The 22,299-nt window shown below is 67.2% G+C and overlaps 3 protein-coding genes across 5 annotated transcripts in view; 2 read left to right on the top strand and 1 right to left on the bottom strand.

Annotated features, from left to right (window-relative positions):
- The window catches only part of TANGO6 (transport and golgi organization 6 homolog), a 31,684-nt gene extending 17,602 nt beyond the window's left edge, over positions 1-14,082 (top strand). The window contains 6 exon segments of the mRNA XM_040571546.1: positions 5-532; positions 671-728; positions 3,839-3,991; positions 8,365-8,516; positions 10,746-10,859; positions 13,676-14,082. Of these exon segments, the coding sequence (XP_040427480.1) occupies positions 5-532; positions 671-728; positions 3,839-3,991; positions 8,365-8,516; positions 10,746-10,859; positions 13,676-13,852 (1,182 nt within the window). The 3' untranslated portion in view covers positions 13,853-14,082.
- Positions 14,083-16,404: 2,322 nt separating this feature from the next.
- HAS3 (hyaluronan synthase 3) lies at positions 16,405-20,444 on the top strand. The gene is made up of 4 exons (XM_040571296.1): positions 16,405-16,446; positions 17,095-17,715; positions 18,157-18,258; positions 18,365-20,444. The coding sequence occupies exons 2-4, from the start codon at positions 17,095-17,097 to the stop codon at positions 19,286-19,288; spliced, it is 1,647 nt and encodes a 548-aa protein (XP_040427230.1). The 5' UTR covers positions 16,405-16,446; the 3' UTR covers positions 19,289-20,444.
- Positions 20,445-20,575: 131 nt separating this feature from the next.
- On the bottom strand, positions 20,576-22,299 carry CHTF8 (chromosome transmission fidelity factor 8). Of its 3 annotated transcripts, none has more exons than XM_040571299.1 (4): positions 22,255-22,299; positions 21,720-21,767; positions 21,521-21,632; positions 20,576-21,434 (listed from the first exon to the last, which is right to left on the bottom strand). In XM_040571299.1, the coding sequence occupies exons 2-4, from the start codon at positions 21,740-21,742 to the stop codon at positions 21,231-21,233; spliced, it is 339 nt and encodes a 112-aa protein (XP_040427233.1). In that variant the 5' UTR covers positions 21,743-21,767; positions 22,255-22,299; the 3' UTR covers positions 20,576-21,230. The 3 variants fall into 3 exon arrangements, with proteins under 3 accessions (XP_040427233.1, XP_040427234.1, XP_040427232.1); XM_040571300.1 differs by having other exon boundaries at positions 21,720-21,749; positions 22,255-22,298; XM_040571298.1 differs by having other exon boundaries at positions 21,720-21,791; positions 22,257-22,278.

Below are 22,299 nucleotides of genomic sequence, written 5' to 3'. Positions count from 1 at the left end.
GCAGCTGAAGTCGAGTGACTTCGCCGTCCTGAAGCGCCTGCTGCCCTTGCTGGAGGAGGTGTCCCGCACCCATCCCGACCCCGTCATCCAGGAGCTGGCCGCGGACCTGCGCATCGCCATCTGCACTCACGGCGCCTTCTCTGCCCAGACGGTTGGCACCGCTGCTGAGACCGTGCTGGGGAAAAAGCTTGGGCCGAGCAGGACAGGAGGGGGGAGCCCCGCAGGCCCCCCCGTCACAGCCCCCTGCCAAAGTCCCGGGGCTGGTGGGGCACCGACGCAGCGTGGCCGTGGCTGCAGCCGCCCCTCGGCTCCCAAGGAGGGTGAAGAGCAGAGCATGCATGAAGAGCCCGGTGCCGTGGGTCCTGCTGCAACCCCAAGCACTGAGAGCCCGGCCCCAGCTCAGCTCCAGGAGCTGCTGTTATCAGCCTACGACCCCCAGGTCCCTGTCCGGGCAGCTGCTGTGCGTGCTCTTTCCAGCCTGATATCGCAGAGGGACCCGGAGGCACTGCAGATGCAAGAAAAAATCCTCCAGGTACAGGACCCTGCGCTGTCACCGTCCCTGCGACAACAGCGTGGAGCTGGGGATGAAACCCATGGGGCAGGACGGCTGGCAGTGCCCCTCATGTCCTCAGAGGCTGCTGGTAACGAACCCCTCTCTTGATCCTTACAGGTTTTCCTAGAAAACGTGCAGCACGAGGACTCCTTTGTGTACCTTTCTGCCATTCAAGGTGAGCAGCGCCTGACCCGACGGCTGCGTGGTCCCGGGCCCTGCGGGGTGCCGTGCCGCTGTGCCCTGCTGAGCACCGTGCCCCCGAGCCCCGCTGTCAGCAGCGATGTGCCTGCTTGTTAACTGGCCTGCCACGCAGCTCACGGTCTGTGTGGGGGCTCAGGGAGTGCCACCCCCGTACGGTGCATTCCCAACGGCCTTAGAGCAGGGCTGGAGCGTCCCTGGAAGCAGACAGCTGGAGCTCGGGAAGCTCAGGTTGTGCCTTGAGCCAGTGCCTGGGCTGTGCTCCTCATTTCTCAGGGTGGTGAGCGTTGTCTCCTGGGCCTCGTCAAGCTGAAGCTCTCCTTGTGCTTACTCAATGGGTAATTAGTTAATTTACGGCCTGATTTAACTGCTAATGCGCTCAGACCGCAAGTGTGCATCCCCAGTGCGGAGGCGAGGGTGCCCTGCATGGGTTCACAGCTTGGGGCGTCTCCCAGCCAGTGACACCCAGGAGCTGGTCACCGTCCCTGCATCGGTCCGTGCCCCAGCCCTGATCTCCCGGGGGCTGCGTGAGCACAGCTGGGCGAGGGCCGTGTTACGAGCCAGCCCCTTAGCCCCGCTCCCGCACAGCCCTGTGTGTGGTCCTATGGGAAAGTGGAGCAAAAACCACCTTCATTTACCCCACAGCCGGGCTGCAAGGGTAACAACCCAAAGATCTTTAAAGACGTTTTAGCTCACTGGTCGGTTCCCAGCAGTGACTTTGGTGAAACTGGGCGGGTGGGGATTGGGAAGGGGCTCTGCCCCCCCGGGCGGGCTGTTCGCCCCTGCTGCTGGGGCTCCCAGTGCTGCCGCTTGCCCCCTTCCCAGGAAATGTGTGGGACTTCGCCTGCTCCAGCACGTTCAGCTCATCCCCTTCCCGGTGCGTGTGGCACCGGGCTGGCTGCGGTGATTTGCATGCAGGTGCCTCCGAATCTGGGCATGGCTCGGGCGTCTTGCACAACGGACTGCCCGTGCCTATCGCTGTCTCCTGTGGGCATGCAAGAAAGCAGAGTTAATTCCGAGGGAAGGTGTTCCAGCAGCCCAAAGTGTAACTGGAGCCCTTGGGAGACCCCTGCAGAGCAAGCAATTATTTTAGGGCTGCCAAACGGGAGAGGAAGCTGTTCGGGGGGACTGGGGTTCCCCTGGAGGCCCGCAGAGCTGGTGGCCAGGCGGTGCACGGGGGCTTGGTGGTTTTAGGGAGCTGGGGAGAGGGCGGGGAAGCACTGTCCCCGGTGTCTGCCCTGTGTGCAGCACTTGAGCAGGTAACTCATACCCAGCTGGAAAATGAGCTTATCAATATGCTTCCCTCTCTCTGCCTGTACGGTCTTGAGTGGGACGGGTTTGTCCTTGCCCTGCAGGTGAAATAGAAACGCACGCTTAAATATTCCCCGAGTGATTAATATACAGCGTGCAGCTGCCTCCGTGTTTCGCAGCCCTGCTACAGTTGTGATTAACCCTGACGCAGTTCCCTGTGGTGGTGAGTCACCCGTGTGCGCTGCTCGGGCTGCCGTGCCGTGCCGAGCCGTGCCGTGCTGTGCCGAGCCGTGCCATGCTGTGCCACACGTGGAGCCCGAGGGCAGCAGGAGAGGCTACTCTGTGGGGCTCCAGCTCCGCCAGGCAGGGCTCCCCTCCAGCACCTCGTGCCGCTGTTGGGACGTGGCCACCGCAGCGGCGCAGATGGGAGCCGCAGCGCTGGGAGCGTGCGGGGTGATGCCAGGGGAGAGGTCGCTGCCCCTGTGGATGCGCCCGGGCTTGTGGATGGTAACCCGTACCGGGTGCTGAGCGATAACTGGGGAACTGGGTTGGAGGTGAAGGCTCCTGGAGGGCAGGGGAGAGCTGGATCCGTCCTCTCGCAGCCCTTGCACTGACTCAGCGCTTGGCACAGCCGGGGCAGCGCTCTGCCACTTGCGTTTCCCTGGAGAGCGGCTGCCTTTTGCCACCCCGGTGCCCCAGCCAGAAACGCGCCCAGGTCTGGGAGCCCTGGTGCTGGCGGAGCCCTGCCGGGGAGGTGCGAGCAGAGACCCCGCCGGCCTCCAGAAGCGGCACCCACGCTCTGCTGGAGCCAGCGAGCTGCCCGGGAGCTGCACCCGGCCAGTGCTCGCCGTGGCGGCGTCTCCCAGCGTGTGACGTCTGGCTCGTTATGTAGACACCAGGTCAATGAATATTAACCAGCAGTAATTAGTGGACACCTGCTGCCAACTGTTAAATAATTTCTCTCTCAGATTGGCATCCAACCCCAGACCACGCTAGGTACCTTGGCGGTTTGGCGTCGCGCGGAGGGGCTACGTGATGTGTTTGACTGAGCAGGCAGGGAGCGACACTCGTTTGTGCAGAATTAATTTCCAGCCTGGGTGTATCTGCCGCCTGAAACTCGGCAGTATTGAGCAAACAACGGGAGAATTTGGGGGTAATTTCCCCAACTACATCCTCAAGACAAGCGAACCCCCGTGCCATGATGTCCTCAGCCTTTCCAGAAGCGCGTCAGGGAGCTGGAGGGGGCAGCTGGGGTCAGTGCATGCCAGTTCCCCCCCCCATGGCCCTGTCAGTTTGGTTTTGACACCCGGGGGGATCGAGCAGCCCTAGCGTGGCTCCCGCCAGCCCTTCGGGGAGTGGTGTCCCCAGTGAGCTGGTTGTCACACCGGCTGTAATGGCACGGACACCACTTGGCTTCCTGCCTCTGCCGGAACGCTTAACCCCCTTCCCTGGCCATCGCCGTGTCACCTGTAATGGATTTTGGGTCCTTGCCTTTCTGAGAGTGCAATCCCAGAGTTTTCCCCTCTCCCTCCTGCCCAGTGAGGAGCTCTGGTGCTGGCCAGGCTGTGGAGCTGGGACCTGCTGTCAGTGCGTGCCGCTGCTCGCTGTAAAGCGGGGCCCAGCGGGTGCTGCCCGGTCCAGCACAGCCCTCGCCGAGCATAGGTGAGACCCATGAGCCCGTGTCTGACCCGAAGCTGCTGCCGGAGTTGGGTCACGATGCAAAACACCAACATTTCCCATCTCCTCGGTTAGGGAGGTGATGCAGAGTGCTGTCCATGTATGTGCCATCCTCGTGTCCGATCCTGACCTGTGTTTTCTTTCCCCTCTTACCTCCAGGCGTTGCCCTGCTGTCCAGCGAGTACCCAGAGCAGGTCCTGCCCACCCTGCTGGCCCGCTACGGGAGCCCCACACAGGGCACGGAGGACACCCCGGCTGCTGTGAGCAGGATGAAGCTGGGCGAGGTGCTGATGCGTGTGACCCGGGCGCTGGGTGAGTCCGCAGCCACTCTCTGCTCCCTTGGGGTTACTGCGAGGCCCGTGCAGGGCGCTGTGGGCTGCTGCTCTGCTGTGCTCTGCCACCCCTGGAGACAGAAACCCCGGGGCTTTTTGTGTGCTGGAGGTGGAAAGGTGCCTGGGCACGGGGTCGCATTGGGGCATTTTGGAGATAAAGGCCAGCGAAAGCCCGGGCTTTGTCGGGCTGCGGGTTCCTGCCGTGCCCACTCGGGATCATGGGGGTGTGAGCAGATGGGGCCAAGCCCCCCGTGGGCAGGGTGAGGCTGAGGGGACCGCCGCGGCGCAGGGATGTGAGCGGTGCCGGGGCAAAGAGGTGAGCCGGAAAATGCTGCCGGGAAAACCAAGCCTGGGGCTCGAGTGTGTTGCACAAGGGCCCGCGATTCCCTGGAAAACCCCATCCGCCTGCCTGCGGGGCAGACGGGAGCCGGTTCCTGGGGCCTTCCAGGCTTCGCCCTGCGTGGGGGGACTGGCCCCACGGGAGCGGGGATCCTGCTCCGCCACTCGGCAGCTTCCCAGCTGAAGCCCAGGGGCAGGAGCGGGGGCGCGGATCCCGCAGCCGGCCCCCCTCACCCTCGGCAGCCCTCGCTGGGTTCAGAGGACGCCGGGAAGCGCCTGGACACGCAGGGCTGAGGGATGAAAGCTGTACGAGGCCTTTCCGGCAGCTGCTGTTGGGACATGTCCTAAAACGCCTCGTGCTTCTCCTGGTAGAGGCAAGGCTGACGAGAGCAGGCGTTTGGTGTTTCCAGGGCACCAAGGGAAGGAGGAAGCCGCTCTCCCCGGTGCCATGGGGCTGCCGGCAGCCCCATCCCAAGGGGCTGAGCTGGGCCCTCCAAGGGGAGCAGGCAGCACGTGGCAGTCGGTCCTCCTGGCCTGTGCACCCTCTATTCAGTGTCTGATCTCGCTCGGGCTTGAGAGGAGCATAACGAGCCCTGGTTCCGCAGCCAGGCCCCCCAGCTTGGCACCTGGCCCTCGCATTGTTCCCACCAGTGCCAGCCCAGTGGCAGCTCTGTGCCACCCTCTTTCCTGGAAACCCCGTGGCAAGGTGCGACCTTCGCGCAGGTAACCACAGCCTGTTGTTTGTAACAGTCGTGCTGTGCAAAAGGCTCCTCTCTCCCTGGGCACAGCAGACACAGGGAGCACAACAAAGTGCTGTGTGCTGCACCCTGAGCCGCCCCCTGCTCTGCTCCCCCGGGGTGGCAGCTCGGGCATCACCCTCGGTCCCCATCCTCACGGGATGCAGCGCGCTGCGTCGCCCAGCACAGCCCAGCTGCTTGGGACAGCAGCAGCACGGCTTGTTCAGGCAGGATGGTGACTGTATGCCCCGCAGTCCTGCTTCAAATAAAAAGGGAAGAGAAATCCTCCCATCTGGGGAATCGCTGCCTTGTGCGGGGTCGGCGTGGGCTTGGGGGCACGGAGGTGGAACAGGAGCCGGGCACGTGGTGCTGTGCTGCCTGGCTGGGCGACAGCGACCGGCTCCATGCTTCCTGGCTCTGGCTGCACTCGAGGCACGTTGAGCTTAACTCTGTGTTAAGGCAGCAGCTGTTCCAGATGGGGAAACATCTGTGCACGTCTCCTGCGTGCAGAGGAGTGACGTGGCAGCGCTGAGCTGCTTATAGGAGCTCTCGGCCAAGGCTCCAGCACTCCCTGTGACTGCTCCCCGCACCGCAGCAGCTGCAGCTCAGCATCGTGGGCCTGCCCCACGGTCCCTGCAGCGTGGCCGCTTGGGCTGCCCGGGTCCTGTGGCTGCAGGGGCAGCTCCTCGTGCTGCATCCCGTAGGGTTGGTGCTGCCTCGGTCACATCTTGGCCCCTGGGACGGGGACAGGGATGAGGGGTTCACATGCTGCACCCTCTGAGGTGCTGGGCATTTGTCAGCAATCACACCTCGCCACCTGGCAGCTCCCCGCCTGCCACACGGCTGCAGAGCGGGGTCACCACTGCACTGCCACCTCCAGGGTCCCCGCAGACCCCCGGGTGACGGCCCTGCTCTGAGCCCTGCCCCAGGACCATCGCAGCTCCTGCACTGCTGCGCTCCTGGCAGCAGCTCCCCCGTCCTCCCTCCTCGCTGCGGGAAAAGTCTCTTGGCTCTAGGCATGAGCAGCAATTGGCAAAGGGCCCTTTCTTTAAAGATAATAACATAATTGCGCTGCAGTGTGTCAGTGTTTTATTCAGCTCCTCGGTAGTTTGGCTCCTTCAAAGGCGCTTTATCCTTTAACGACACCTCCTCTCGCCTCCCAGGCGGGCGGGAGCTGTGCTTGCAGGTACGGGGATGGCCGGGCAGGCTCTCCGCCAGGATTTCAGGTGCTGAGCGGAGGTGCGAGGAGGAGCGGGCGGAGGGCTGCGTCGCCCACGAGTGGAGCCCCGAGGGGAGGGACGGGCGAGGGGCACGGTCGGGGTTTGCACGTGGCAGGGCTGAGCCCTGGCGCTGAGCGCCGCTGCCGTGCCCATCCCAAACACGGCCCCGTGCCCTTTGGTCCAGCTTCGTGCCAGGGCTCAGCGGTGCTGGGCCAGCCCCGAGCAGCCTCCCGGCGGGCCCGAGCACGGGCACGGGACGTGGTGGGGCTCCCGGGGGTGCTGCTGGGGGGTGCTGGCAGCAGGAGGGTGGGCACGGCCCCCGTGGGGGCTCTCCTCCCCGCTGCGGAGCCTCTGCTGCGGGCAGCGACTGCGGCGTGTCCTGGCGCGCCTGCGTATTTATAGAACACACTGCACCGAGTTGTTTTTGTTGCAAAGCTTCGGTATTCCAGACAAAGGACTTATCTGGTGCTTCCAGAAACACTTTGCTCTGTACAGCGGCACCCTTGTGATTCAGAGCTCTCCTGCTGCTGCCTTGCACCCCGGGGCCGCCGTGCCTCCCTCCCCTGCCTGCCTCCAGCCTGCCGGAGCCGTGCCTGTGCGCGAGCGGTTGCTCCAGGGAGCGGGGCCATCGGGAGAACTGCACAACTCAGTGCTGTTAGCAGCGGTCCCTTGCGTACAGGAGGTGAGAGAGCACTGATGGCAATGCCGCTGGGTGCAGTGCTCAGTGGTGCTGGACAGGGTGCTGGAGCCGTGGCAGCGGGTGCTCCCTGGGCGCCGTCTGCCACCTGGGCCCTCACCACGTTCTGCACAGTGAGGGCACCTCGGAGCCTGGTGGGGCTGGGTGCTGCCTGAGCAGCACGTGCCTCCAGCGCCGCCACTCCCGGCCTGAGCCCCTGGCCGCGGGCAGGGCCGGTGAAGGCAGCGATGGGGAAACGATCCCTGCCCTGCTGCCCTCCTCCTGGAGCAGAGCCGAGGATGCACCTCCCGGAGCCCTGCAGGAGCCGTGGGTGCTGTGCACGGTCCCCTGCCGCCGGCGGGGTCCTTCTCAGCCCCATGAGGAAGCATTTTTGTTTCTGGCACCTGGCAGGAGAGAGCTGAGGACAAGTTGGGATCTGCTTAGCGCCGGGACGAGGACAGGAGCGCACAGGGCTCTGAAACCCGACACAGCGGGGGCCCGTGTGTGCCTGCCCTGCATCGTGCTGCAGCCCCAGCCCCACTGCGGCTGGGGAAGGGCGAAGCTCTCCCCCCTCCCAGGGTCCATGAGGAATTTGCATCGTTCCTATGGACTTTTGCTGCAAACCCATTAAATGTGCTCCAAGCGCCGAGGCAGCCGTTCTCCCTTCTCCACTGGGGCGTTTGTCTCACTTGCTGCAAGTGCGATCCGTGAGATCCCTGGAGCTTTTTTTTCCCCTGCTCACCCCACACGAACACCTCCCCAGGTTAACCTTTGTCCGGCAGCCCGTGCTGTACGGGATCTGCCTCTGCAGGAGGGTGCCTCCACATCGGGAGCACTTCTGGCTGGCGTTTTGGTCGTGCAGGACCCGGGTGTCCTTGTGCGCGGGGTAATTGTGCATGCAGGTCACCGCCTGCGCACACGCACCTCTAATTAGCTGGCTCACACGTCCCCGGTGCCTGCCTGCACTAATTGGCTGTGGGTTCTGGGCGCTGAATGATGTGAGAATTTGGGCCTTCGCACTTCGGATTGTTTATTTGTAGCACGTCACCTATCTGAAAGGCCCAACAGAAGACTGAGGGAATATGTGATGCACCAAGCGGCCCCAGACAAAGACCTTTGCTCGGGGATGCATGACACGCATCTTACCCTCTCGGCAGAGCGGAGATGCCCGGGTGCCTTGTCCCCAGCAGCGCAGGGGGTCACCGTGAGGGATCTGGCTGCATTGTGCTCCAGATGTTGCACCCAGCTGTTCTGCAGGACGCAGAGGGGGCCCGAGCATCTGTCTCATGGCTGTGCTGGAACCCTGTGGGGGTCTCCTCCCAGCCAGCCGTGCTGTGCTCTCTGCCTGGCATTGCCGTGACCGCTGTGCTCTCTCTTGCAGGGGACATGGTGGTCAAGTACCGAGAGCCCCTGATCCATGCCTTCCTGCGGGGCTCCCGGGACCCGGACAGCGTGCTGCGCGCCAGCAGCCTCTCCAACCTGGGGGAGCTGTGCCAGAGGCTCGGCTTCCAGCTGGGCTCCGTCGTCCAGGAGGTACCGAACCCCCCCGAGAGCCGCCATCACCTCCCCTCCTGCCACTGCCTGGGGCTGAGGGCCGTGGGGATGGAGATGTTCCGGCTGGGCACGAAGTCCCGGGCTGTGCCACCCAGGGGCCGGGGCCCAGGTCCTTTGGGGGCAGGCGGTGGGGACGGGTGCTTGGCATGGTACCAAAGCCCCCAAAACCCCTGGGGGAGCCCCCAGCTGTGCCATAGCAGGGCTGGCTCTGGTTGACGAGGCTGCTTCGTCAGGTGCCGGCAGGGTCGCTGCTGGGGGCACAGCAGCACGGTTTCTTTCAGAGCTTACTCTGGGAGAGGACGTGAATGATACTTGCAGATATTAGGGTGTAAAAAAGTCATTCAGTCTGAAGCAAACGCCTGGGAAATTCTAGCGCTGATTTTCAGGGCTGAGAGCTTTATAAAGAGCTAAAAATGTCTCCTGTGATGGGAAGTGATAGACAGCCCCAAGGAAACGCAGCGGGATCTGCTCCGCCCATCCTCATTTCCCTACAGCAGAAGACCTCAAGACATATTTTGTACCTGCCAAAGGCACCTCCTCCCCCTTAATGAAACCTCATTATCCTTCACGCTACTACCGACGGGGAGCACTCGGTGCCCACGTGAGCGCCACGGCAGCGGTGCTCAGCCCTCGCCCGGGTGTGTGCCCGGGGCGGGGATGCGCAGAGGTGCCCCAGCTGTGCTCCTGCGAGGGGCGGCCAGGCCTCGGGCACGTTTCTGCCCTGGCTGTGCGGGTGTCCAGCACCCAGCCTGCGACCCGGGGCTCTGGTCAGGCTGCGGATGTTGCAGCAGGGCGAGGAGAAAGGCATCGGGTGCGGGAGCAGAGCCCGTGGGAGCTGCAGCCCAGGCTCGAACGGTGCCGATCTGCATCCGCGCAGCTGGCGAGCACCGTGCCCAGCGGCTGCACAAGGGCTTGCACGTTTGGGGAGCTGCGAGCAGCAAACCCTCAGCGCCGTGCTGGTGCGGGCGGCTGGCAGGGTGCTGGGCTGGAGGGAAGGCAGCAGCGTCGGCGCGGCACTCCGGCTTTTCTCCCTGGGTTCCCTCTCGCTGCTGCTCACGCATCAATGGGGTAATGACAGCATTTGATGAGATGCCAATGCACCACACATGCAGCTATTTCGGGAACGCGCTAGCTCTGCTAATTCTTCCTGCTGTCACTGGGTGTTTAATTAGGTTCCTTCAACTCTGCTTTTTTGAAGCTCTCAAAGACGTCTGCACAGCGCTCAGCCCCTGGCAGGGAGGGGCTCGGTGCCCCGCGAGCACTGGTGCTTGAAGGAGGCATGGCCCCGTGGCAGCAGCGTTCCTGTGTGGGCTTTTAAGGACACTACATGACACCAGGAGCATGCTGCAGCCTCAGCTGGGCTCAGCGCCCCTGATGAAGGCGAGCCTTGTGGCAGGGCCAGCACTGCCTCCCTCACCTGCTTGTGCTCGCGGTGCAGCCACTGTCCCCTCGCCCTGCTCACTTCCCAGCTGCTGTGCTCAGGGTCACAGCGCGACAGGCAGAGCAGCGCCAGCATCAGCTGCTTCACCCGGCATCACTGCCACCGCTGGCTCTGCAGGACTTGCAGCAGTCACGATTTTTGCTGCAGAAGTCCACCCCCTGTCTGGGCGCTCTGCAGTGTTGCAGAGGGACCCAGGGCTCGCGAGGCAGCACGGGGACACAGCGTGGCTGCAGCTCCAGAGCTGGCAGGAGAAGGGCACAGGGACACATCCCCTTCCTGGCTTAGGGAAAGCCTTTGTGCGTAATTACTGATGATGAAATCCTTTCCTGAGCGCACTGCTCAGCACCGCTCTGCGCTGCAGCTGCTGGCCGTGACGGTGCCCTGGGCAGAGCCCGTCCCAGCCCCGATGGCTGGGTTTTCCCAGGCAAATTGCCCCAGCTCCAGGTGAGCGGCTGCTGGGCTCTGCTGCTCCAGCCCCAGGGAGATCAGGGCAGCACGGCGAGAGTCCGGCAGCGGGTGCAGAGCGGTGTTTCTGAAGGACGGAGGTGCCAGGAGGGTTTTCCATCCCCCAGCCTCAGGCCACATGAGGCTGTGGCTGCCTCTGTGCCAAGTGGGACCTCCCTGCACGTAGCCGAGTGCCAGAGCCCCACGCCGTCCCTGCCAAGTCACCCTGCGTCCCCTCATGGGGACTCTGAGCCCCTGCCTAAGGGCTGGCCGTGGGTGGTGGCACCGGCCGCGCTGATGTCCTCCCCGTGCTGCCCCCCCAGGTGACCTCCTGTGTGACGGCCATCGCCAAGACGGACCCCGAGGCGGAGGTGCGCCGAGCTGCCGTGCACGTGGTGGTGCTGCTGCTGCGGGGGCTCAGCGAGAAGGCTACCGAGGTGGGTCACCTCCCGCTGCCCCACGGCATGGCCCCTCTGCCCCCCGGAGAGGGGAGACCCCGGCCTGGAGCACGGTGCTCCAGGGGTTGTCCCCTGCCCAGGGGTGGCAGGTCCCGGCCCCTTGTTTGTGTTGCCTCTGGTGACGAGGAGGGCAGCAGGGACCAGCTGGGTTCAGGGGGTGCACGGGGTGAAATTCCACCTGCAGGCAGCTCCCCGAGAAGTCCTGCTGATCCAGGGGGCTGCCCCCCTGCAGGGCCAGGCTGCCTGTAGCGGCGAGTGCTCTCGACATGTCCCCGCGTGGTGACGGCTGCAGTCACCCCAAGCTGGCGTTGTGGCTCCGGCATGCGTGGCAGCTGCAGGGAGTTAGGAGAAAATTAACTGAGCTATAATTACCTGAGCAGCTGCAGGCTTCCTCTGCCTAAATTACTGCTGATTCTGGAGCAGGCGGGTGCTGTGTGCCCTGCTCCCGGTGGGAACGGCCGGGAGAGGGCTGGGCTGGGTGCAGCAGGGACGGAGTCATTCTCACAGCACCGATGCAGGCAGCAGCTTGGAGAGCCTGGCGTGGTGACAGCCCTGCCAGCTCCTTGCTGCAATCGTTTCAGTTTCTCTCTCTCCTATTGCTTTAAGCCAGAGCTGCCCTTTGTCTCCCTTTCCCTCCATTCTCACCCTCCCTGCAGCTCGGACCCAGCATGCGGCCTTTTGGGGACAGCCTGGTCCCTGATACGTTCCTCTGCGAACGCAGACACGCAGCACGTCCTGGCCCCAGCCACGAGCAGAGCAGCCCCTCTGCCTGGGGCTGTGGCTCTTGCCCTCTGCCCAAGCCAGCCCGGCGGCCACCCGGCCTCGTGCACTGCCTGGGGGTGACCCCTCGCAGGGTCCCCGCCCTGGGGACACACATGCAGACGGGTGCTTGTGAGGGCACCACGGCAGGAGCAGCCGTGCGGGAGCTCTCCCTGCGTGTGCTTTGTGCTCCGTGCACGCCTGCTCTTTGTTTCTTTGTGGAGGCTTCAGGGAAGGCTGCCGGTGTCACTGCCGGTGTCGCTGCCGGTGTCACTGCCGGTGTCACTGCCGGCGTTCCCCTCCATGGCTCTTTGCTCCCCCAAGTCGAAGCTTCTCCTCTGTTTCTCCACCCCCACGCCCCAAAAAAAAGACAACCTGGTTGTGTTTCCTCCTGAAAGCAATCCCAGTCCCCACGGCTCTCTTACTCTCTGCTTCCCATTTCGTTCCTCAGCCCGGGCAGGAGGGCCGGTTCCTGCAGCGCTCAGCCCCGCGTCCTGCCCGGCGCTGGGGCGACGCCGACCCTCTGCTGGGGCGCTGGCATCTCTCCGGGGCAGCAGCGGCACCGCGCAGCCGCAGAGGTTTTGTTTCCCTGGCTCGGAGCAGCAGCACGGGACAGGCCATCCTCACCTCATGGCTTCCTAGAAGTGGCAGGGCTCCTTTCCGCAGGGAGCCCCAGCTCCTGTGCCACGGGGAGCACGAGGCTGGGGGCCGAGCCACGGATCCGCATCTACCTCTGAGCTTGCTCCAGCTCCCTGCACTCCTCTCGAGCTCTCGTCCTCCTCAGGGCTCTGCTCTTCAGAGCACCCTGCTCTGGGAAGGGCCTGGCTCCTTTCTCAGCACTTGCAGGAATCTGCCCCCGAAGCCATCGGCGGTTGGCACCTCTTCCTCCTGGCACCCGCTGCTGCAGGCGGGCGAGCTGCGCCCTCCTCACGGGCCCTGCAGCGCGGGGCTGAGCCCGGGGACAGCTCAGCAGGGCGGCTGGCACCCAGGGGCTGCTGCCAGCGCTCGGCCACCACGGCTGGGCCCGTGCCGGGGGCTCTGCCCGGCCCCTCCAGCCACAGCACCCATTTCAGGGGACGTCAGGGCACAGGCGTGTGGCACGGTGGCGTTTTTGCATTGTAGCTGTGAATTACTTTGTCTTCCCCAAACCACGTGGAGCACCTTCTGCTCGTGGCCCAGCCTGAACCCATATCTGTTGGTCCTGCTGAGCCTAGGGGCTGTGGAGCCTCTGCCAGGAGCTCGGGGCTGCTCTCCGCGTGCCCTGTGCCCGACCTACAGCTTGTGGCCCCGCACTGAAGCGCCCTCCTTCCTGGGGCAGGGGGACGTGGTGGTGCATCCCTTGGGACAGTTCCCTGCTGGGCTGGGCCGTGGGGCAGCGCCAGGTTCTGGGAAGCCGTGGGAGTTGCCCTGAGGGCCCCGATGATCGATTATTTGGCTTGGGAAGGACCAGGTTTGCCCAGGCCGTCGCCTCCCTTCCCACTTCCCAGCAGTGTGTTGGGACTCAGTTCCTAGGAAGGAAGCAGCCGGTTCCCCGCGGGAATCCCCAGCGGGCAGCTCCAGGGTGCCCCTCTGCAGGCAGGGGTGCCGCGGTCCATGGGCGGGTAGCTGGGGCTGGTCACGGGCCTCATCCTGCAGAGGGGCTGGGGATGTTGCACCCTCGCAGGGCTCGATGCTGCAGCAGTGCACGCATGAGCAGGGCCGTGCCGCTGGTCGTCGTCCGTAGCTGTCCTCATGCACTGCGCCCACCCCGGCTGCTGCCAGGGCCGCCCAGCTCGCGTCCATCTCCCCCATCCCTGCAGGTTCAGGGGCCTGGGGAGAGCCGGCAGTGCCATGAATGTGCGGGGAAACTGAGTCACAGGAGGGGAGGGCAGTGAGTCAGCGCGGCGATGGTGGTGGTGCCGCGTCCCGGCGCTGCCCAGGTGGAAGGGGCACAGCCGCGCCTGCCGGAGCACGCCGTGCGCTGCTCGGGGCCTGTGCTGGGTGCCGGCGGGGCTCCGGCGGGTGCTGACCGTGGCTCTGCCCTCTGCTCTCCCCAGGTGCTGCGGGACGTGCTGCGGGACCTGTACCGCCTGCTGAAGCACGTGGTGGCGGCCGAGCCCGACGGCGCGGCCGTGCTGCATGCCCAGCTGGCGCTGGAGGAGCTGGGCCAGGCGGTGCGGGGCGGCCTCTTCCCCCCGCAGGTGCTGGAGAAGAAGATCGTGGTGCTGCCGTAGCAGGTGCTGGCAGCGCTCCCCTACAGAAAGAGACTTTTCCTGCTCCCGTGCCGGGCGATTTTGCTCCCTGGAGGGGACAGGTTTGCTGCGCCCTTGGGCCGCCTGCAGCAGGTGCCAGCCGTGGTGGAACCGCAGCGGTGCCGGGGGCAGGCAGCCTCACCAGCCCCCCTCGGCCAGGGCAGCACCAGCCTGACCAGTGCAGGGATGGCGGATTAAACGGAGAAACCCTCTGCCGTGTGTGTGATGTTTCTGGGAGCCACATGAAGCCCCTGGGTGCTCTCAGCCATGCTCATTCTTGCCTGCTTGGGATGGTGACAACAGCATGGGCCATGGAGCCCCTGGGTCCTGGGGGGGTTTGGGGCATCAGCCCCATGGAGCAGCCCTTCGCGTGGGGGGGTGCCCAGCTTGGAGCCACGGGGCCGGTGCTTGAGCTCTTGGGGCTGGAAGCAGCACGGGGTGCTGCGGCTTCCCCTGAGACCATGGAGGGAGCCGGGAGGGAGAGGGGGCTTCGTCTGCAGCCGTGCCGAGCTGGCTGGTGGCACTCGCCCAGCCCAGCCCCTGGGGTGCCCGTGGGCATCGAGTGGCATCGAGGGGCACCAGCCCCAGGTGTGGGCCAGGGAAGAAGATGCCTGGAAGCAGTGGCTGAAACAGAGCCAAAATGTTGTGATTTTAGCCAAATTGGAGTGATTTCCCCAGTGGAAAAGAGGGAAATGATGCTGGTGTTTCCAAGCTCCTGCCCCACTGGCACTGGGGCCCTCCCAGTGCCTTTCCGGCAGCTCCGGGGAGCTGCATCAGAGCCCCCCCCCCATCCTAGGGCTGGGGCTGCAGGGCCCTGCGGGGCACCTCCACGTCTGGGGACATCCCAGCACTGGGGTCACTCCTCTCCCTCCATCAGGGCAGCCCCCAAAGGTCCCTCACCGAGGGGGACACCCCAAACCCGCAGAGCACTGTGCACCCTGCTCCTGGGCCAGGACCTTCCCTGCACCCACAGGACAGGGAGGGAGCGGGGACGTGCAGGGTTGCACCAGGGTACCTGGGGGTCCTGCAGCCCAGAGCCCCCCCAGCACCCGCAGCAAATCTGTGCCCCAGCCCGCCCCGCACTGTGCTGGGCCGAGGGTTTGTGGGGGAGTCAGTGCGCCCCTGCCCTGCAAGGTTGGGGTGCCAGGCTGCACCCCCCCTCCCAACAAAGCCACCCGTGCCGTGCCGTGCCGGGCCATGCTGTGCCGTGCCGTGCTCAGCTGGGTGGGCGCAGGCAGGGCGGGCGGCCAGGAGCACACTGTCCTTGATGGAGCACGGCAGTGGCCGGGCGCTCCCCCTTGCTCTCGCTGCCGCCAGCCTGCGCACCCGGTGCTGGTGCCGGTGCCGGTGCCGGGCTGCAGGCGTGCGCCGGGATGCTGCCGTACCGGCACTGCCTTGCCAGGGCCTGGAGCAGACAGCCAGAGGAAGGGTTTTGAATGAGAAGTCTGCATTCGTGCTGCTTTCTGGGCGTCTGGCTGCAGTTCTGCTGCTGTGAACAAGGAGATTTCTGTGCCGGAGGAGGAGGAAATTTTATTTGTACCTTGGGAAGCGCTCGTGCAGAGAGAGCAGGGCGAGCACCGGGGAGCTGGGATCGCACTGAAAGGTAACGGGGCCAGGGGGTAACCCTGGTGCTGGGCACCTGCAGTGGGGTGGGGACACGCACCCTCCTGTCCCTGTCCCTGTCCCTGTCCCTGTCCCTGTCCCTGTCCCTGTCCGTGTCCCCTCTGTGCCTCCTGCAGATCAGCACCCACAGCCCTGGGGCACCCCTGTGCACCCCTGAGTTGGGGACACGACCACTCTGGGTGTCACCCCACCACGCGGTGCCACGTGGGAGCCCCACCGGTGGTGCCGGGGTCCCAGCTCGTCCCTGCCCCACCATGGGCAGGGGGCCACCCCCGGGGAGCCCCTGGCCCCTCTGGGTGAGGGACCTGAACGCGCGGGGTCTGAGCAGCGGCTGCAGCTCGGGGGGCTCAGCGGGCACGGTGCGCCCCGGGGCGGGCAGGGACCCCCCCACCAGCCTGGCACCGACACCTCGTGCGTGACGGGCGCGGGGCTCCTGTCCCCGGGGTGGCCCCGTTCCTGCGTGGGGGACAGGGGGACGCCACGAGGTGGGCCCCGGGCGTCCCCAGGTGGGCGGCTGATGGGCTCGGGGGGGGCACGGCCGGTGGCCGAGAACGGCACCGGTGGCACACGGGGACAGGGGGGTGGCCCTGGCGGGCGGCGCGGGGGTGCCCGCGGCGTCCCCGGGGTGTCCCGGAGCTGCGGCCCGTGCCCGGTGCCGGTGGAGCCCGGCGCGGTGCCGGTGCCGGTGCCGGCAGCGCTCCCGCAGTGCGGGGCCGGGCGGGTCCCGCGGGCGGGGCGGGGGCCGGGGCCGGCGGGGCCGGGGCCGGGGGTGGTGCCGGGGGTGCCGGTGCCGGGGGTGCCGGTGCCGGTGCCGGGCGGGGACCCCGCGGGCTGCGGGCGGTGCCGGCCCCGCCGCGGTATAAAGCGGCCGCGCGGGCCGGGCCGGGTGCACAGCGGCGGCGGCGGCGGCCGGGGCGAGCGGCACCACCGGCACCGGCACCGGCACCGGCACGGTGAGTCCCGGCCCCGGCCCCGGTCCCTCCCCTCCCTCCCGCCCCGCCGGTGCCGGCTCGGGGCTCCCCCGCGGCGCTGCGGGACCGGCCGCGCCCCCCCCACCCCGGACCGCGGAGCCGGCACCGGGGGCTGCGGGGCCGGGGGGCGCCGGGGGCGCTGCCGGCAGCCCCCTTCCAGCCGCTCCCCCCCCAAACCTGCGCCCCCCCCTCGCACCGCCCTGCGCTGCCCGTGCCCCCCCCCCCCCTCCCCCCCCCCGCCCGCCGGCGATGCCCCGGGGCGCTGCCCGGTGCCCGGTACCTGCTGCCCGGTGCCCGTCCCGCAGCCCGGATAACGGGGGGGGGGCTCCGGGCGCTGCCGGCCGCGCCGCTGGGGGGGCTGCCGGGTCCTGCCTGGGGGGGCTCCGGGGGGCTGTGCCCACGCAGGGCTTCTCCCCTGGGGACCCCCCGGTGCCAGGTCCCCGCTGTCCCCGTGCCCTTCCCTGTCCTCCAGGCCCTGCAGGGCTGCGGTGGGGGCACTGGGATGTGCCCCCCCCACCGAGCGGTGACTGCAGGTGGATGGGGTGGGAGACAACCGGGCTGCCCCGTGTGCCCGTGCTCCCCTGTCCCCCCCGGTGGTGGCCGTGCCCTGACTGTCCCCATCCCGCCCAGATGCCAGTGAGCCTCTCCACGGCCCTGCGAGTAGTCGGGACCAGCCTCTTCGCCTTGGCGGTGCTGGGGGGCATCCTGGCCGCCTACGTCACGGGGTACCAGTTCATCCACACGGAGAAGCACTACCTCTCCTTCGGGCTCTACGGAGCCATCCTGGGGCTGCACCTCTTCATCCAGAGCCTCTTCGCCTTCCTGGAGCACCGGCGCATGCGGGGCGAGGGGCGGCCGGTGCGGCTGGGGCGCTCGGTGGCCCTCTGCATCGCCGCCTACCAGGAGGACCCCGACTACCTGAAGAAGTGCCTGCGCTCCGTCAAGCGCATCGCCTTCCCCGACCTCAAAGTGGTGATGGTGGTGGACGGCAACGGCCCCGACGACACCTACATGCTGGACATCTTCCACGACGTGATGGGCTCCGAGCGGGCGGGCAGCTACGTCTGGAGGAGCAACTTCCACACGTGGGGCGAGGGCGAGACGGAGGCCGGGCTGCGGGAAGGGCTGGCCCGCGTCCAGGCGCTGGTGCGCGGCACCACCTACTCCTGCATCCTGCAGAAGTGGGGCGGGAAGCGCGAGGTGATGTACACGGCCTTCCGGGCGCTCGGAGACTCCGTGGACTACATCCAGGTGGACGTGGGGGCCGGGCGGGGGGCCGTGGGCGCGCCGTGAGCAGTGGGGTGGCGGCAGGGACCCTGCAGGTGCAGCCCTGCCCGCGAGGGCTTCGTGCCACCTCCTCGGTGCATCCCGTGCCGTGCGCAGGCGTCACCGGGGGGATGCCATGTGGCGGCACTGCGTGGGGCTCCGGACCCCCGTGGCCTGGGTTGGGGGGGCGGCGAGGGCAGGTCCCAGCGCGGTGCCGTCGCTCGGGGCCGGTCTGCGGGGCTGGGTGTCCCGGGGCAGCGGTGGCCGGGCACCGCGGGGCGCTCCGCTCCCTGCCACCGCCTGCCGGTCTGCGGGGCCCTGCCTCGTCTCGCCGGCCGCGGCTCGGGCTTGCCCGGCTGGGGCTGGGCCGTCTGCCGGGCGCGCGTGGGCGGCAGGAGCGGGGCTCGACGTTGCCTCTGCCCCCAGGTGTGTGACTCAGACACGGTGCTGGACCCCGCCTGCACCGCCGAGATGCTCCGCATCCTGGAGGCAGACCCCCGCGTCGGCGGCGTCGGCGGCGACGTCCAGGTACCGCGGGCAGGGAGGGCGACACGGGGCGGCCGGGGCGCGTGGGGGCACAGCGAGGCCGGTCCCGTTACCGGCGGTGCCGGCGCTGATGCCGTCCCCTCCCCAGATCCTGAACAAGTACGACTCGTGGATCTCCTTCCTGAGCAGCGTGCGGTACTGGATGGCCTTCAACGTGGAGCGCGCCTGCCAGTCCTACTTCGGCTGCGTGCAGTGCATCAGCGGGCCCCTGGGCATGTACCGCAACGCCCTGCTGCAGCAGTTCCTGGAGGACTGGTACCACCAGACCTTCCTGGGCAGCAAGTGCAGCTTCGGGGACGACCGGCACCTCACGAACCGCGTGCTCAGCCTGGGCTACCAGACCAAGTACACGGCCCGCTCCAAGTGCCTGACGGAGACGCCCACCCGCTACCTGCGCTGGCTCAACCAGCAGACCCGCTGGAGCAAGTCCTACTTCCGCGAGTGGCTCTACAACGCGCTGTGGTTCCACAAGCACCACCTCTGGATGACCTACGAGTCGGTGGTGACCGGCTTCTTCCCCTTCTTCCTCATCGCCACCGTCATCCAGCTCTTCTACCGCGGCCGCATCTGGAACATCCTCCTCTTCCTGCTGACGGTGCAGCTGGTGGGCATCATCAAGGCCACCTACGCCTGCTTCCTGCGGGGCAGCGCCGAGATGATCTTCATGTCCCTCTACGCCCTGCTCTACATGTCCAGCCTGCTGCCCGCCAAGATGTTCGCCATCGCCACCATCAACAAGTCGGGCTGGGGCACGTCGGGGCGCCGCACCGTCGTGGTCAACTTCGTGGGGCTGCTGCCGGTGTCGGTGTGGGTGGCCGTGCTGCTGGGCGGGCTGGCCTACACCGCCTACAGCCAGGACCTGCTCAGCGAGACCGAGGTGGCCTTCCTCGTCTCGGGAGCCATCCTCTACGCCTGCTACTGGGTGGCCCTGCTCACGCTCTACCTGGCCATCGTCGCCCGGCGCTGCGGCAAGCGGCAGGAGCAGTGCGGGTTGGCCTTCGCCGAGGTGTGAGCGGGGTGCCGGGGGACGGGGACACCGCCACCGTCCCCTCCCGGCCCAGGAGCAGCCCAAGGAAGCGTTCGTGATCAAGTCTTGTTTTTTTTTTTTTTTCTTTTTTTTTTTTTCCACTTTTCCCTTTTTTTAATTTGATTTTTTTTCCTGTAAGACTCAGCCCGGTGGGTGCTGGCGGCCAGGGAGCAGCCGCGCCGGGGCTGCCTGGAGCTGTGCTCGGCACGGCCTTGGTGCTGCAGGGCAGCCCTGTGCCACGCCGAGCGTTTGGGCGCTGCGGGAGCTCCGCTGGCTGGGCTCCCCCCGCCGGGGCCGCCGTCCTTCGGTGCTTTCCCTGGGGACCTCGACGTCGTCCCCACGGTGCTATGGAGAGAGGACCCCACGCGTCCGGCCGGGTGCTGAGCTGTGATGCTCGATACCGCTGGGGTTGCTGCGCCCCCCACGGTGCCCCCCCACCCCGTCCCCAAAATCCCCGTGTAGCCTCTGCGTGAGCCGGAGCCGGCTGCAGGTTCAGCCCCGCTCCCTGCCGCGGGTCAGGGGCAGAGGTGGGATTTCACCGCAGCGTTAGCACCACTTCCCCCGGCGCTGTGCCAGTGCCAGGCACCGCTGGCTGGTGCTGCCAGCTGGGGCCACCCCCGGCGGGGCCCTAGCACCCCCCTGCTCCGTCCCCACGCAGCTCCGGCGGCTCACGAATGTCCCCCAGGGCCACGTCCTCGCCCCACGGCTGGGTATGTGCGGGCACGTACCCACAGCTCCCCCCGACCCCTCGCGGGGGGCCCGGCTGCCCCAGGAGGGCGGCGCTCCCGTTGCGCTTTGCCAAAGAGCTCGGGGGGGACCCTGGCTCCTGTTTTTGTGCCCGCAGCTTGGGCAGGAGCAGGAAAAGCGGGGCCGTGGGCTGGTTGGAGTGTCACCCACACGGGGCCGTGGTGGAGCGCCGGCCAGCCCACGGCCCTACAGAGCCGAGCGCACCCCAGCTCCGTGCCGGCTGCCTCCCCACAGCCCCTCCTCTGCCCCCCAGCTCTGGAAGCGAGGAGGGAGCCTGGCACCTGTCTAGACAGCGGGAGGCGCTGGGTTTTGGGCCCGGACATGCAGAGGAGGGTGGGGAAAGCCGGTTCCCAGCCTTTCCCTGCCCACCAGGTCCCCCCGGGTGCTTACCCACGGCCGTCTCCCCTGGGCCCTCTTTTTTCAGGGCTAGAACCTTTCTACAGTCGAGCAATCTGGGTTTTTTATTTAAGACGAGGTTTTTTAGGAGACTTTTGTAGCTCTTTTCGTATTTACACTTATTGCTGATGGTTTGTAAATCTATTTATTTTTTAACCCGTGTTTTTTTCATATTTTGAGAGGTCTGTTTTTTATATCCCGCTGGATTTGTCACAATAAAGACTTGCGCAGAGAAAGGCCGGCGTGTCAGCCCCGCTCTCCCCCTGCCCCAAATCCATGAAGTCCTTCCTGTGCGGGGGGAGACTCGAGGGCAGTTGGTGCTGAGACAGACCCTGCCCGTCTCCAGCTGCCTCCAGTGCCCTGCCAGCTGCAGGGGTGTGTTTTGGGGGGGACAGATGCTGACGAGCCAGGTTGATTGAGCCAAAGCCCCCCGGGCAGCACGAGCACGGCCACAGAGCCGAGTCCTGCCCCCGTGGGCACAGCCTGGCCCTGCGGCTGCGCTCCCCCCGACGCTCCTCACCTCGGAGGGGCGCCGGGTTTGTGCCCTGGCTCTCCCCCGCTGTCACTGCGGGGGGACAGGGACCTGGGAAGGGCACGGGGTGCCTGCAGAGCCAGGGCTGAGCCCCGTGGCGGCAGCAGGTCCGCGTCCTCGTGTCTTGGGCACGCTGGTGCCAGCAGCAGGTCCACGTCCTCATGCCTTGGGCACACGGGTGATGCCAGCAGCAGGGCCGTGTCCTCACGCCTTCCTGGGCGCGTCGGTGATGAGGGCAGCGGGTCGGTGCCCTCACACCTTGCGGGGCACGTTGGTGATGATGGGCTTGGGGCGGGTTTTGAAGAGCAGCTTGGTCTTGATGAGGGCGGTGACGGCGTAGCGGGCGTGCGGCTGCGCGGGGCCGGCCGCCTCCTTCACCAGCACGGCGAAGGGCTTCTCCAGCGTCACCACCTTCCCGTACAGCACGTGGTGGCCCACCACCAGCACCGGGACGCCCTGCGGGGGGGGTGAGCAGAGGCTGAGGGCTGTGAGCGGCCCCGTGGCGGGGCGGCCCCGCGGCGGGGGGTCGGGGGGCTCCGTGCCTCACGGGTGTAGTGCAGGTCTCCCAGCAGGCTCCCGGGCAGCGCGCCGCCGCTCCGCGCCTCCACCTCGCCCTGCAGCTCCAGCAGCACCCACCGGGGCAGGCCGCCCGTGCTGCCGGGAGACAGGGGGGTGAGGGGGGGGTCACCGCCGGGCTCTCAGCCTAACCGGTACCGGGCACCGGGCCCGGCCCGCGCTCACCTGGAGACGACGAGCTGCACCATGGCGCGGCCTGCGGAGCCCCGGTCACTGCGGGCACGGCCGGGATGGGACCGGCGGGGACCCCGCAGCGTGCTGCGGCCCCGGGACCCCTACCGGCACCTCCCCGGGACCCCCGGAATCCCCCCGGGACCACCCCAGTACCCCCGGGACCACCCCGGGACCTCCCCAAGACCCCCGGGGACCTCCCCGAAACCCCCGAGACCCCTCCCGGGACCTCCCCGGTAGCCCCGGGACCCCTCCCGGTACCCCCCGTATCCCCCCATCCCCGGTACCAACCCCCAGCCCCGGTGCTGCCCCGGCTGCCCCCCGCCCCCCCGTGCCCGGTTACGCCCGCCCGGTGCCCCCCTCCCGTTCCCCCCTCCCGTTCCCCCCTCCCCCCCCCCCGCGTCCCGGTTCCCCCCGGCGTCCCCGGTTCCCCCCCGGCCCCGTCGCCCCGCAGCGCTCCCGGTGAGGCGGTGCCGGCCGAGTGCTCCCCGCTCCCCCCTCCCCGGCCCCGGTCCCGCCGCCGCCGCACCCGAATCTCCCGCCGCGCCGCGCTTCCGCTTCCGTCTCCGCCCCC

This window comes from Cygnus olor, chromosome 12, assembly GCF_009769625.2.
Source record: "Cygnus olor isolate bCygOlo1 chromosome 12, bCygOlo1.pri.v2, whole genome shotgun sequence".
In the NCBI taxonomy this organism is placed as follows: domain Eukaryota; kingdom Metazoa; phylum Chordata; class Aves; order Anseriformes; family Anatidae; genus Cygnus; species Cygnus olor.
The sequence above is the reverse complement of the archived record's forward strand: the minus strand, read 5'-3'. Positions and strand labels throughout refer to the sequence as shown.

What these genes read in the sequence shown, in the direction of transcription:
- HAS3 (XM_040571296.1), top strand. Translation starts at nt 17,095, where the DNA reads ATGCCAGTGAGCCTCTCCACGGCCCTGCGAGTAGTCGGGACCAGCCTC. An exon ending in ACTCCGTGGACTACATCCAG is followed by an intron (nt 17,716 to 18,156) that starts GTGGACGTGGGG and finishes CTCTGCCCCCAG; the next exon opens with GTGTGTGACTCAGACACGGT. An exon ending in GCGTCGGCGGCGACGTCCAG is followed by an intron (nt 18,259 to 18,364) that starts GTACCGCGGGCA and finishes TCCCCTCCCCAG; the next exon opens with ATCCTGAACAAGTACGACTC.
- CHTF8 (XM_040571299.1), bottom strand. Translation starts at nt 21,742, where the DNA reads ATGGTGCAGCTCGTCGTCTCCAG. An exon ending in GTGCAGCTCGTCGTCTCCAG is followed by an intron (nt 21,633 to 21,719) that starts GTGAGCGCGGGC and finishes GTCTCCCGGCAG; the next exon opens with CACGGGCGGCCTGCCCCGGT. An exon ending in ACCTGCACTACACCCGTGAG is followed by an intron (nt 21,435 to 21,520) that starts GCACGGAGCCCC and finishes CCCCCCCCGCAG; the next exon opens with GGCGTCCCGGTGCTGGTGGT.